Source organism: Tamandua tetradactyla, chromosome 26 (assembly GCF_023851605.1).
Source record: "Tamandua tetradactyla isolate mTamTet1 chromosome 26, mTamTet1.pri, whole genome shotgun sequence".
Taxonomy (NCBI): domain Eukaryota; kingdom Metazoa; phylum Chordata; class Mammalia; order Pilosa; family Myrmecophagidae; genus Tamandua; species Tamandua tetradactyla.
This window is the reverse complement of record NC_135352.1, coordinates 27,295,649-27,307,969: the sequence shown is the minus strand read 5'-3', so window position 1 is coordinate 27,307,969 and position 12,321 is coordinate 27,295,649. Positions and strand designations below refer to the sequence as shown.

General features: G+C 35.0%; 1 protein-coding gene across 3 annotated transcripts in view; it reads right to left on the bottom strand.

Annotated features, from left to right (window-relative positions):
• Nucleotides 1-7,295: 7,295 nt before the first annotated feature.
• CFAP97 (cilia and flagella associated protein 97) overlaps nt 7,296-12,321 on the bottom strand; it is a 52,028-nt gene continuing 47,002 nt past the window's right edge. For all 3 annotated transcript variants that reach the window (XM_077144256.1, XM_077144255.1, XM_077144257.1), the window contains exons 4-5: nt 10,091-10,259; nt 7,296-8,921 (exon numbers count right to left, since the gene is read on the bottom strand). In XM_077144256.1, coding sequence (XP_077000371.1) covers nt 8,794-8,921; nt 10,091-10,259 — 297 coding nt within the window. In that variant the 3' untranslated portion in view covers nt 7,296-8,793. The remainder of the gene's footprint in view (nt 8,922-10,090; nt 10,260-12,321) is intronic.

Here is a 12,321-nt window from a genome sequence, read left to right as displayed (position 1 = left end):
ACAACCTACTTTGAAGATTTGGAAAACCTAACTATCAAATTCATCTGGAAGGGAAAGAGACCCCAAATTGCTTAAAGCATCCTAAAAAAAAGAAGAATGAAGTGGGAGGAGTAACACTCCCTGACTGTAAAACCTATTAAAAAGCCATAGTGGTCAAAATAGCATGGTACTGGCACAAAAATAAAAGCACTGACCAATGGAATTGAATAGAGAGTGCAGAAATAGACAAACAAATCTACGGTCAACTGATTTTTGACAAGGCCCCCATATCCTCTGAACTGGGAGAAAACACTCTTTTCAATAGTTGGCCATGACATAACTGGGTATCAATAGCCAAAAGAATGAAAGAGGATCCCTATCTTACACCCTACACAAAAATTAACTCAAAGTGGATCAAAGCACTTAATTATAAAAACCAGCACCAAAAAGCTTCTAGAAGGAAATGTAGGGAAACATCTTCAAGACCTAGTAATAGGAGGTGACTTCCTAAACTTTAAAAGCACAAGCAACTAAATTAAAAATAGATAAATGGGAAATCCTCAAAATCAAATACTTCTGCACTTCAAAAGACTATGCCAAAAAGGTGAAGAGGCAGCCAACTCAATGGGAGAAAATATTTGGAAATTACATATGGGAGAGGGGTTTGATTTCCTATATATACAAGGAAATCATACAACTCATCAACAAAAGAACAAACAACCCAATTATAAAATGGACTAAACATATGAATAGGCATTTTTCTGAAGAGTGAATACAGATGGCTCAAAAGCACATGAAGAGATGCTCATTTTCACTGGCTATAAGGGAAATGCAGACCCAGACTACAGTGAGATACCACCTCACACCTATAAGAATGGTTGCTATTAAACAGACAGGAAACTATAAATGTTGGAGAGGATGTGGAGAAACTGGGACACTCATGCACTACTGGTGGAAAATAATGCTGCAGCTACTATTGAAAACTGGCAGTTCCTTAGGAAACTAAATATTGAGTTGCCCTATGACCCAGCAATTGCAGAATAGTACCCAGAAGAGCTGAAGGCAACAACAGAAACAGACATTTGCACACCAATGTTGATAGCAGCATTATTTACAATCGCCAGAAGATGAATACAAACCAAATGCCCAGCAACAGACGAGTGGATCAACAAAATGTGGTATATTCATACGATGGAATATTATGCAGCAGTAAGACAAAATGACATCCTGAAGTACAAGACAAGATGGATGAGCCTTGAGGACACAATGCTGAGCCAAATTAGTCAGACACAAAAGAACAGATATTGTATGATTCCACTTTTGTGACCAGCATAAACGTATAATCAGAGGCTTATAATAGAGAATATGGGGACTTAGAAATACATAGAAGCTAGAGATGGTTGAACTGTTAGCTATTAAGGTTGAACTCCAATGTAAGGGAATAGATAGGAGTGACGGTGATTCTCTAGTGGGTCTACAAGTAGTATTATCATATTGAAGATGAACAAGATAAAAAGGTGTTGTGTAGACCTACGTGTCCCACTGATTCACACTAGAAATATGAATTAGTACCCTCATAAATTACTTGAAAGGCATGATTCTTGATTAAAGAGTGTTTAAGCCCAGGGTACAGGGGGGAAATGGCTACTGCATGCTATGAGCTATGTTCAAAAGGAAACCATCAGCACTACTAGAGCAACAGCAGAGGTAAATAATGGGGGGAGGAACAAGAGTTAAGAGGAGGGTTAGATCTTCTATTTAGCAAGGGTATGTTTACTGGCTTTCTTTCTCTTGGGAACAACGAAATTATCTAAAATTGAGAATGTTGATGGACTGTGTGGACTTTGGGCCCTCTACATGATGCCCAACGAATGCAGGTGGCTGACAGATGCACTAATGGAGATGTAGACTGGTGAATGATGGTGTATACTTATGAACGAAGGCTGTGCTGCTACAAAAAGGAACAAAGTTGTGAGATATCCAACAATGTGAATGAATAAGTGGAACATCTGGTGAGATAGAATATGCCAAAAACAAAAGAGTAAGAGTGGTATGATCACCTTTAGAAAATGCTTATAAGAAAACAGGGGCCTAGATTGTAAACTTTTAGAGCAGACACATCAAGTCCAGAGTGGCGATTATCATTTCTGGATTATGAGAGGCTGTTATATATATATATATTTATATAAATATCAGGTTATATATCAGGTTATATATATATATAACCTGATATTTAGAGATAAGAACAAAGCTGAACAGGTTGGGGTTAAAGTAATTCAGAACAGAGGGGAAAGGAAGACAATGTCCGTATTTTAGAATCACATACTCTTTGAGACCAATGGAAGAAAGGTTTATTTGGTCTGGAACTGAAATTTTCTGTAGTGTATAAACTAATTCAATCTATCTGTATAGCTCATTTGAACAACTGAAACACAGAATAAGAGGTCCTTTAATCCTGTATAGATTATTGTAATGTCTGGATACATCCTAGAGTATACTAAGCAGATAATAAAAAAGTATTGGCACAGTCCCCTGAGGGATGGGAGAAAAATATGAAGGCATTAAACCTTACCATCAGGGAATCCCCTGTTGCTGTGTCAAACTTAAGGGACACCCAACTCAATAGGCCATGCCCTCGATCATGAGGCTTACTCTTGTGAAGTTCATGTAGGTAGCAGAGAAGCTTAGACTACCTATAGGCATGCCTAAGAGTTACTTCAGGAGGACCTCTATTGCTGCTTAGATGTGGCCTCAGTCTCTCTAAGCCCAACTCTGCAAATGAAATCATTGCCCTCCCCCCTATGCAGGACATGACATCCAGTGGTGAAAGTTTCCCTAGTGATATGGGAGATGACTCCCAGGGATGAATCCAGACATGGCAGCATGGGATCAACAATTCCATCCTGACCAAAAGGGGGAAAAGAAGTGTAATTAATAAAATATCAGTGGCAGAGAGAGTTCAAATAGAGCCAAGAGGCCACTCTTGAGGTTGCTGTTTTGCAAGCTTCGGTTAGACTTTGCTACCTATCATAACCTGCCAACCCCCAACCAGGACCATTCCAGCCAATCCTAAAGAACACCTAGGGCAATTTATTAGATCCCCAAGGGCTCCAGGCACTAGAGTAACTTTCTAGAAACCTACAACCTCCAGCTGGGTCCCCTAGTCCAGATAAGTCCTGATACCTAGCCCAGCCTCTCTAGAACATCAGATAGTTCCATCTCTCTACTTCATGTTAGTGACAGGCCCTTCCAATATGAAAAATTTAGAATTGACATAGCCCAAACACCCCTAATGAGAAGGATGGAAAGATCAAAGGTGATGGTGAAATTATACAGAGAAGATAGGATTTAATAAATGAATATGAATGCTGAATCATTAAATTGATAGCTCTTTTAGTCTCCAGTATTTTAGAGCAGCTAGAAATAAAAACCCCAAAACTGTGAAATTGTAACCCATGTCAAGCTCTGAAATATGTTTCACAACTAATTGTACTGCTGTGCTTTGAAATGTATAGCTTTTTTGTATATATGTTATTTTTCACCAAAAAAAGAAAAAAGTTGATTGTGATGATAAATATTTAAGCCCTCTTGCCTCCTATATTCTGGAGCAGCAAGAACAAAAAAAAGAGAGGATGGTATGGTAGCCATGAGAAACTCTGGGATCTGTCCTATAATTACTTGTCGAAGAGTGCTTTGAAAACTACTGCTTCTTTCTTTGCTTTGTATATATGTTTTACTATATAATAAAAAAAGTTAAAAAAAAAAAAAAGACTGCACAGCAATTAAAGTGACTTATAGCTATATGCAACAATATGGAAAAATCTCACAAATATATGTTGAACAGCAGGAGCCAGATACTAAAGATTATAATCCTATTAACATAAAGCGAAAAAAGCAAAACTACTCTATAGTGTTAAAAGTTAAGATTAATAGTTACCTTTGGGAAGGGGTAATGACTGGGAGGGAATGCCATTGGGTCTTGTGGGGTTCTGGCAACATTCCAATTCTTATTCTCTTTGGTGGTGGCCTAGTTATTTGCTTTGTGGTATTTGGGTTGTACATTAATGTCTTATGCTCTTTTTTACATTTCTGTAATATTTCAATAAACAGTTAAAACAAAAAAAATCTATGCAATGTCATTTTCTTGTGGATAGTCACTTAAAAGATCAATCCTCTCTCACATTCTCAAGAATAATTTAAAATGAAATCTTCAAATTGGTTTTCTAGTTACTATATGTACTACATGGAAAGCAGATGTATTTGCCTGATTGTGAACATTTTCTTCATGAAATATAAAGATTGTGAGAATGAAATCAAGAAAAACAGAGCACACTCCAAACTGGGAGATCAGCTATAATTCCAAAATGTTGGAAATTAACATAAAAAGTATTTTCTTGGCAAAAACTATCATTATTATATTCATACTATAAGAATCTGGAACCATAAATTTTTAATTGTCTTTTGTTGACTCTACAAGTTATCTTACTATCTTATAAAAGTGGATGTAAAATTAGGTTCATATAAAAAATAGTCTAGTTAAATGACATTGCTTCGTAAGTTTTACTTTGTAAAGCAGGAAAACCTCCCAAACATCCTCTAAAACAAATAGTGGCACTTACCTGAAGTCTCTGAACAGATTTTAAAATAGTCATTGATCATTAAGACTGTATTATGATGGCTCCAGAAATATCTTAAAACAGTCACCAGAATTTAAAATTCAAATTTTTCTGCCATAATGTAATCCTATTTGTTGTAAGCATCCCTCAACTTCATAAATGATATTTCAAATATAATAGCACAGAAGCTATTCAGTTCTTTATTACAATGGCAATGTTTTTATTAAATCCTCATTAAAAAATTCTTAAATTAGTGTTTTGGTGGCAAATTTGAAAAGTATATTTCTTATCAATCATAGTAACATATAATAATATGAAATGCTGATGCGGATAGATGTTTTCAAAAAAAAAAACAACATTCCTAACAACTGTAAGAGTATCTATTATAATGCAGAACTACAATTTTTCTGAACAAATGATATGATGTGGTTTTAAAAAAAATGTTGATCAAGAAGCATCTGATTTTAAGGAAACTCTTTAATATGTAAATGTTGTATTTTCAAAGATATAAATAACTGGTACCCTACTCCTAACCCCTCACTCTCACTAAATCTTACTCCTGTAAGGCACATAAAATTTCTTTGAATTTTTAAAACGGGAACAAGATAGATATAAGATCAAAATGCTGTTATCTTTAATTCTTTCTTTCTTCACTATGCCAAGCTAGTTTACATGCCTAAAACATTATAATGGGCTAGGAAGTTTAAAAGGATGTTGACTTTTAAGTTTCTTATTAATCTTTATTCATAGAAATAATTAAAGTAGCTATTAGCCTTAAGCACATTTTATAAAATGTCATGCAATCATTTACAGTTTAAGACTTGCATTTAAGATATTGCTCTAGTTTGTAGGCTGCCGGAATGCAACATACCAGAACTGTAATGGCTTTCATAAAGAGCAATTTAAACAGTTCTAAGACTGTGAAAATGTTGAAATTAAGGCATCAAGGGAAAGATACCTTAATGCCAAAGTAGGGCTGATGAAGTTCAGGGTTTCTCTCTCAGGTGGTAGGGCACATGGTGTGGTCTGATAGCTCTCTTTCCTCATCTCATAAAGCTTCCCTGGGGGCGTTTTCCTTCTGCTCCAAACTTCTCTGGCAGCATGGGCTCTGGAGGCGCTAGAGCTTTTTCCAAAATGGTTCCCTCTTAACAGGCTCCAGTAAGCAACCCCACCTTTAACAGGTGGAGACACATCTCCACGGAAACCATAAAATCAAAAATTACCACCTACCACTGGGTAAGTCGTATCTCCAAGGAAACAATAAAAAAGATTCTATCCAGCAACATTGAATGAGGATTAAAGGACACAGCTTTTCTGGAGTACATAATATTTGAACCGTGCCAGTTCAAACTGGCACAGACATTAAACCTTATTTTATGTATTTATTTAAAATATAATAAATTACACAAACACCTCTAACCTTGTCTGGCTCTTAATATTATTCAGTGTGCAGTATTTTAATCTGAAGATGAGAAATACAAAATCATATTCATCACAATCACCTCTTTTTTAAAGTTGTCTAGATATCTTCAACATGGGTTTAAAAAAACTATACCACTACATTTATAAGCAAACCATGAAACTTTGAGTAGTATCTAAGAAAGCTTTTTATGAAGCTTCAAAAAAGGAAGTAGGGAAAGTATGAGTTACTGGCTATCTGTCAGGAAATAATTTTAATAGTTTAAAGTCATTCATAGAAATTTATTAAAGAGCAGGCAACAATGTTTAAAATTTGACAGAGATGAAACAATCTCAATAAAAATTTAGCCTTATAATTTTAGACCACTGAGGATACTTTCTGGTTACAAATTTAAATCTTTGAAGGACAAACAATACAAGTGAACCAAATATAATATTAGTGCTAGATGATTCCTTATCCTTTATGTTCTCAAAAATGAAGCATAATATACTGATGATTCCTTCATAAAACTGCTCCCTTAAACCATAACTTCAAAATATCTTGACTTAGAGAGTATCACATTTTTTCAATTCCTATCCTTCTCTACATATTCATCATATATCGGTACCCATGACAACAGAATTAAATACTGTTTGAAAAAGATGAATAATGTTGCCCTTAGAACTTTTATTTCAAGTTTAATCCCTGATATCAGTAATATTTAGATGAACTTTCCTTTTCCATGTAGTAAAAACTAAAGACATTAAATCTGTGTCTAAGACCAAACAAAGTACAGTTTTATCCATGAAACTGTGTATGTTCTATCCTGACATTTGGCTACAAAGATCATACAAATGTACTGACAGGATGTCATTATGAATATAAAGGATTTTATATATATATACGATTTCCCTAACAACTTAAAAATCAATTTAAAAAATTGACTATCTCAACGTTGGGTAGATGTCTAAATGCTGAATTTAAAATTCAGGATTCCCTTATCTCTCCTCAAAGGGAAGTTGCTATATGAATGTTAAAAGTGCAATAAGTAAAAAAATACAATTAAAAAACCTGGTTTGGGATAGCTATAGCTTATCTACAAAGCAGAGCATGAAATGATGTAAAAACTTGTTCACTAGAACAGAGCATCAAATAATATTTAATGAATGTTACAGCCCAAAGAAAGAAGCAGAAAAATCACATAGCCCAGCTGCATTCACATAAGTTTTTTAACCGCACTGTTACCACTCTTCAGAGACCCTATAGTAAACAAAATCAATTAACACAAACTCAGACCAACAAATTTTGAATGGATGTTTAGTAAAATCAGTTTGGCTTACTGCTAAAGGTGTTAAGAAAAGTTCACCATACATACTACAACATTTCACAAAGAGCATGAGTTAACAATGAAAAACAAAAGCCATCTCCTTATTGTGGCTACAGATAAAAAATTCACATAAAAAAAGAGAAAGATTTAGCATTTAATATGGAAACCTTGCAATACATTCTAAGGGTGGTTGAAGAGGCTGGTAGCTAAAAACAGTGATAACCAGGACAGCAGACACAACCATGACCAAGATACTATATTCTGTTGTGTGAAATAAAAGTCTATAGATTGACAAAAAATATTCTAAATAAAAAGTCAACTAGGATTACTAGTCCTTTAAATGTGAGACTGGCAAAAATGATATTCCTGGGAGTCAATGAAAAAGCCAGACCAAACCAAACCAAATTAGCTGATGTTTAAAGTAGAAGCCTCCAGAAATGTGCAATTTTTTCCTTTACCATTCTTATTTCAGTTTGTTTTTTCAATCCTTATAAATACTAGCTGGAATTTCTAAAACTGAGACAATGCATTTCTTTCTAAATCTTCTCTCTTAATACATGCTAAATCAAAGCACAACATGCTAACAGTATCACAGCATTGTTCTGACACACTACGGCATCTGTTTCTTGACTCTTCAAAATGTTGGTGCTATTTTAAAGATTCAGTGAATGCTTCTTTTTGCGTACGATGTTTAAGTGATCTGGTCCCTGGACCACAAATTCACAGTGCAGGAGACTGTAGCTTTAAAGCCTATCTCATTTCTCAAAATCATTAATAGTACTTCACCTGAATGTATGAAAACATGAAAGAGGAAGTTCTGAGTTGAACTTTTTAACATGCACAGCATAAAAGAGTGGAATGGTTGATCAAATTTTGAAGCTCCAACTCAGGGCACCTACCCTCTGGTGAATCATATGACCCAGCAGAAGTTTCTTTCAATTAGCTGATCAAATCAAGATCAGCCCCACCAATGAAAACAAAGTTCAAAATCTTGTTTCCTAATAAGGATGTGTAATTATCATACAATCAAGTTACGAACTACACCATAAAAGTTCTGAAGCAAACAGAAAACAAAGTCAAATTTAGGATTTAAGCTCATGGTTTAAAGCTTACAAGAAATGAGAAACAAATGAGTACTATGTAGTTTAAAACATCTTGGACAGGACATGCAGTGATACGAGCCCCACTGCTGTGTCAGTGTGATAGCTGAATCAATTTCTATGTTGAGAAAATACACATGTGTACTACCATTTCTCTACTAAATACATATATATCTCATATAAATAGATCCTTAAAGGAAACACTGATTTTACATTGTCTTTTGAAAATAATTTTGCATTGAATCACAAATTACAATTCACTGCTGTACACCTTAAATTGCTTAGAACAATATTACAGATGTTTGCACAGAGAATTATAGTAATATACAAGAGCATGTTAAAAATTGGATGAACATTTAAAGTAAAAAAGTTTTATAACCAGGCTGTACGAATATTAGGGGGTTTAGGTTTTAGCAACAGGCCACTGGATTTGTCAAAGACCAATCGTTCACTCTTACAACTGAGACCACTGGTAGCACTGGATGTCCTGGAAACTCCTCCTGGAAATATGCAGAGAACAAGAAATAATTTGAATTGTTTAAACTAAATACATACAGCATCATCTGATAAACTTCCTCTTTTAATTTTATGTTCAGGCTAGTTTTTCTTCCCCATTCCACATGTGTGTTTATAGTCTAACAATGGCTTTCAATCAGGAATGCACTTCTGAATTGCCTGTGAAATTTAAAAGATACACTAACAAACATGTCCAGACTCTATACAAGGAAGGGAATTTTGATTTTCAACAGATTTAGGTAGGAGTAAATGTCTTTTAAAGCCTCTCAAATGATTCAGGGCCGGGGGTGGGGGGAGAATACTTTGTATAACCAAGTATACATTCATTGACCAAATAATTTACCAATCCAGGTATGATACTAAGTAGGGGCTACTGGAATACGAGCCTATTTTAGCCACTATACCAACGAAGCATTGTTTGTAGAATGAATGAATAAAATTACTAGTTATTTGAGTGTTTAGAACTCACATGAACAGTATGAAATTTTGGAATTGTAAGTAGTTTAACTTTCTCTTAGTTGGATTCTATTTTTTATGGTCTCGACTACATACTTGAAATTTCAGCACAGACACCTGCAAAGGAAAATGGCCTTTCTATATATTGCGTTCTCCAGGACTAAGAGGTCACTCCATTCCCACATTTTTGTGGAGTACAGAACTGGCTACGGGTGTACCAAGGATTAAAAGGTAATATATCTGATTATTCTAGCGACTACTAACTTCTCTTTTATCTTCCCACTAAGGAAGGAAGCAAATATAAGAGCTGGAACATATTAGCAATAAACCTTAACAGGCTAGGAAGAGTGTTTTAGAAATTTTTAACAGCACATTCATTAATTTCTTCCTTTAATAATGCATTGAAACTAATCTTTCTTCAATACATATATTGAAATTAAAGTCCCTCCTCCATTATCTAAAAAATGATTAATATTTCCCATTGTTTTATCTACTGGTTTCCTTCCTACGCTACCATGTGCTGTAAACAAAATGTGAAATTAAGTGAACACAAATAAAACAAAGCATACCTGTGAAAAATTATAGAATGCAATCCAGAAGTTAGCATTTTCAAACTCTTATCATAGAACTTGTTATATTTAAAAAATAAAAGGCTCAAAGATACAAACAAATACCAAATAATTTTGAATATGCTTACTTAGTGGGCTATATTGGCTAAGAGGGCTATATTGGCCAAGAGAAGATCTCATGCGTCTTGAGGATGGTGATGAGTTGAGATAGCCCATGTTGCGATGATAGTCCATTAATTGTTCTGAGCGTTTCATACCAACTGTTGGTTTCACAGCTTCGAGCCTTTTTAATAAAGCCTTCATTAAAGACAATGAATTTGAAAGTCAATGTTAAAGAAATAGTAATAGTTTTTACAAAGACGAATACTTTCTAGAACCTGAAATTTATTCAATGAAGTACATAAGATTTTAAATCATTCCTGGCCACACGAAAAAAAAAATTCAAATAATACTTTTAGAAAAATCTAAGGGTTTTTTCCTCTTCTATAGTTGACCAAAATTACTATGTTTTTAAAAGCTCCTATTAGGCACATCTCTCCTCCAAAGTACTATAAACTGAAATATATTAAATCTGGTTTTCTCACAGACTGACGTGACAGGAGTGATAATGCTAAGAGCCCAGTGTTCAACCATAGGAATGACCATAAACATATTTAAACTACTTAAACTCTATATATGCATATTATAGAGCAAGGGTTTTTAATCTGTTTTCTTTGTCAAGTGCTACTACGACACTGAGGAAAGGCCAGGTGGGCTGGCTCTCATGTCTCCTACTTTTTACTAGCCTAACTCTCTGCTTTCTGTATTTCTGTTTCATATGCTGAAGAGTGTGCATAAAATTCAGTTTGGGAAAAAAAAAGTCTGTGCCGTTAAGTAGTTTGAAAACCAGTACAATAGAATATAAAACTTTGTAAAGGATATATAAACCAATTAGCCAAGGCAACACAGCATCTAATATCATGTATTTTCTTTAATGTGACTCAGTAATACTGTCAAATGTACAGAGATTTCAATTTTATTAATAAATCAGAAAGTAAAAGTGTATTTCTTTGATTTTTACAGGCATTGTTAAGAAAGGAGTATTCAGGTAGACCAAATGGATTGGACAACTGATCCATGGTTGTATTTTATTATTATATGGATTTCACATTTCTCTGTAGGAAGTTGCTCTTCACTTGTTCAGAGAGTGCTCTTTTGCAATAAGATTCACACAAAAGAATTAGTCTCATAAATTCAATCACAGGATAATTTTTCTTTCTTCTTCAACTTGGGTTTTGCTCTTAGCAGTTTTATCCTGTGCCCTACTATTCTGAGGTTCTATCAGCAGTGTTCTTGATTAATTCCAGAGAAAAGATAAGAGTGTGGGGTAGATCAAGGTGAAATATTCGGGGGAAGAATGGTTAAAAAAGGAAGAGAGGAAGGTGCTGTATAAACAAACCGAGGCAGAAGACAAGTGGCAGAGGTGCAGAACACGTGAGGAAGCAGAAAGACCACGAGAGAACAACATCACTGTCAGTCTGCCTGCACTGGAGCTACCGGAGCTCAACCCCACCCACTCGTGCAAGCAGGCTGCCTTGGGGTCCAATGCCTGGCTAACTGGGGACGACCATGAAAAATCCTCTTTACCAAGACCAAGAGTGTACCCAGTTGGTCACTGATTATCTGATACACTGATAATCACTGATTATCGCTTTTGAGTACTGAATTTGGATCTGGTTCCAGACTCTAAGGACAGCCACTGTTTCAATCCACCCAGGACAAAGGCAGCAACAACCATTGTTTTAAACTTTCCGGATAGTGGCAGAAGTGGTGGAGATTTAAAGTCACAGGGCTTCTCAGGATGATAAAAGAAATATTAAAAATGGAAATAGCTTAAGAAAACTATGGGACACCTCCAAGCACACCAATATACATGCCATGGGAGCACCAGAAGGAAAAGAAAGAAAGGGGCAGAAAGAATAGTGAAATAAATAATGGCAGAGAATTTCTCAAACCTGACAAAGATGCAGCAGACTACTTCACAAATCTAGCAAAGACGTACATCCAAGAATCTCAGAGAACACCAAACAGGATAAACATGAAGAAAAATACACTACACTAAATACTGATTACACTATCAAACATGAAAGACAATGAAAGAATTCTGAAAGCTGCAAGAGAAAAGCGACATGTCATATTACACACAATGAATCTGAATAAGATTGAGTGCTAATTTCTAATCAGAAACCAAGGCGGCAAGAGGGCAGTGGATTGAAATACTTAAAAGTGCCAAAAGAAAACAACTGTCAACAAAGAATTTTATATCTGATGAGATTCTCTTTCAAAAATGAGGGAGACTGAAACATTCTCAGATAAACCA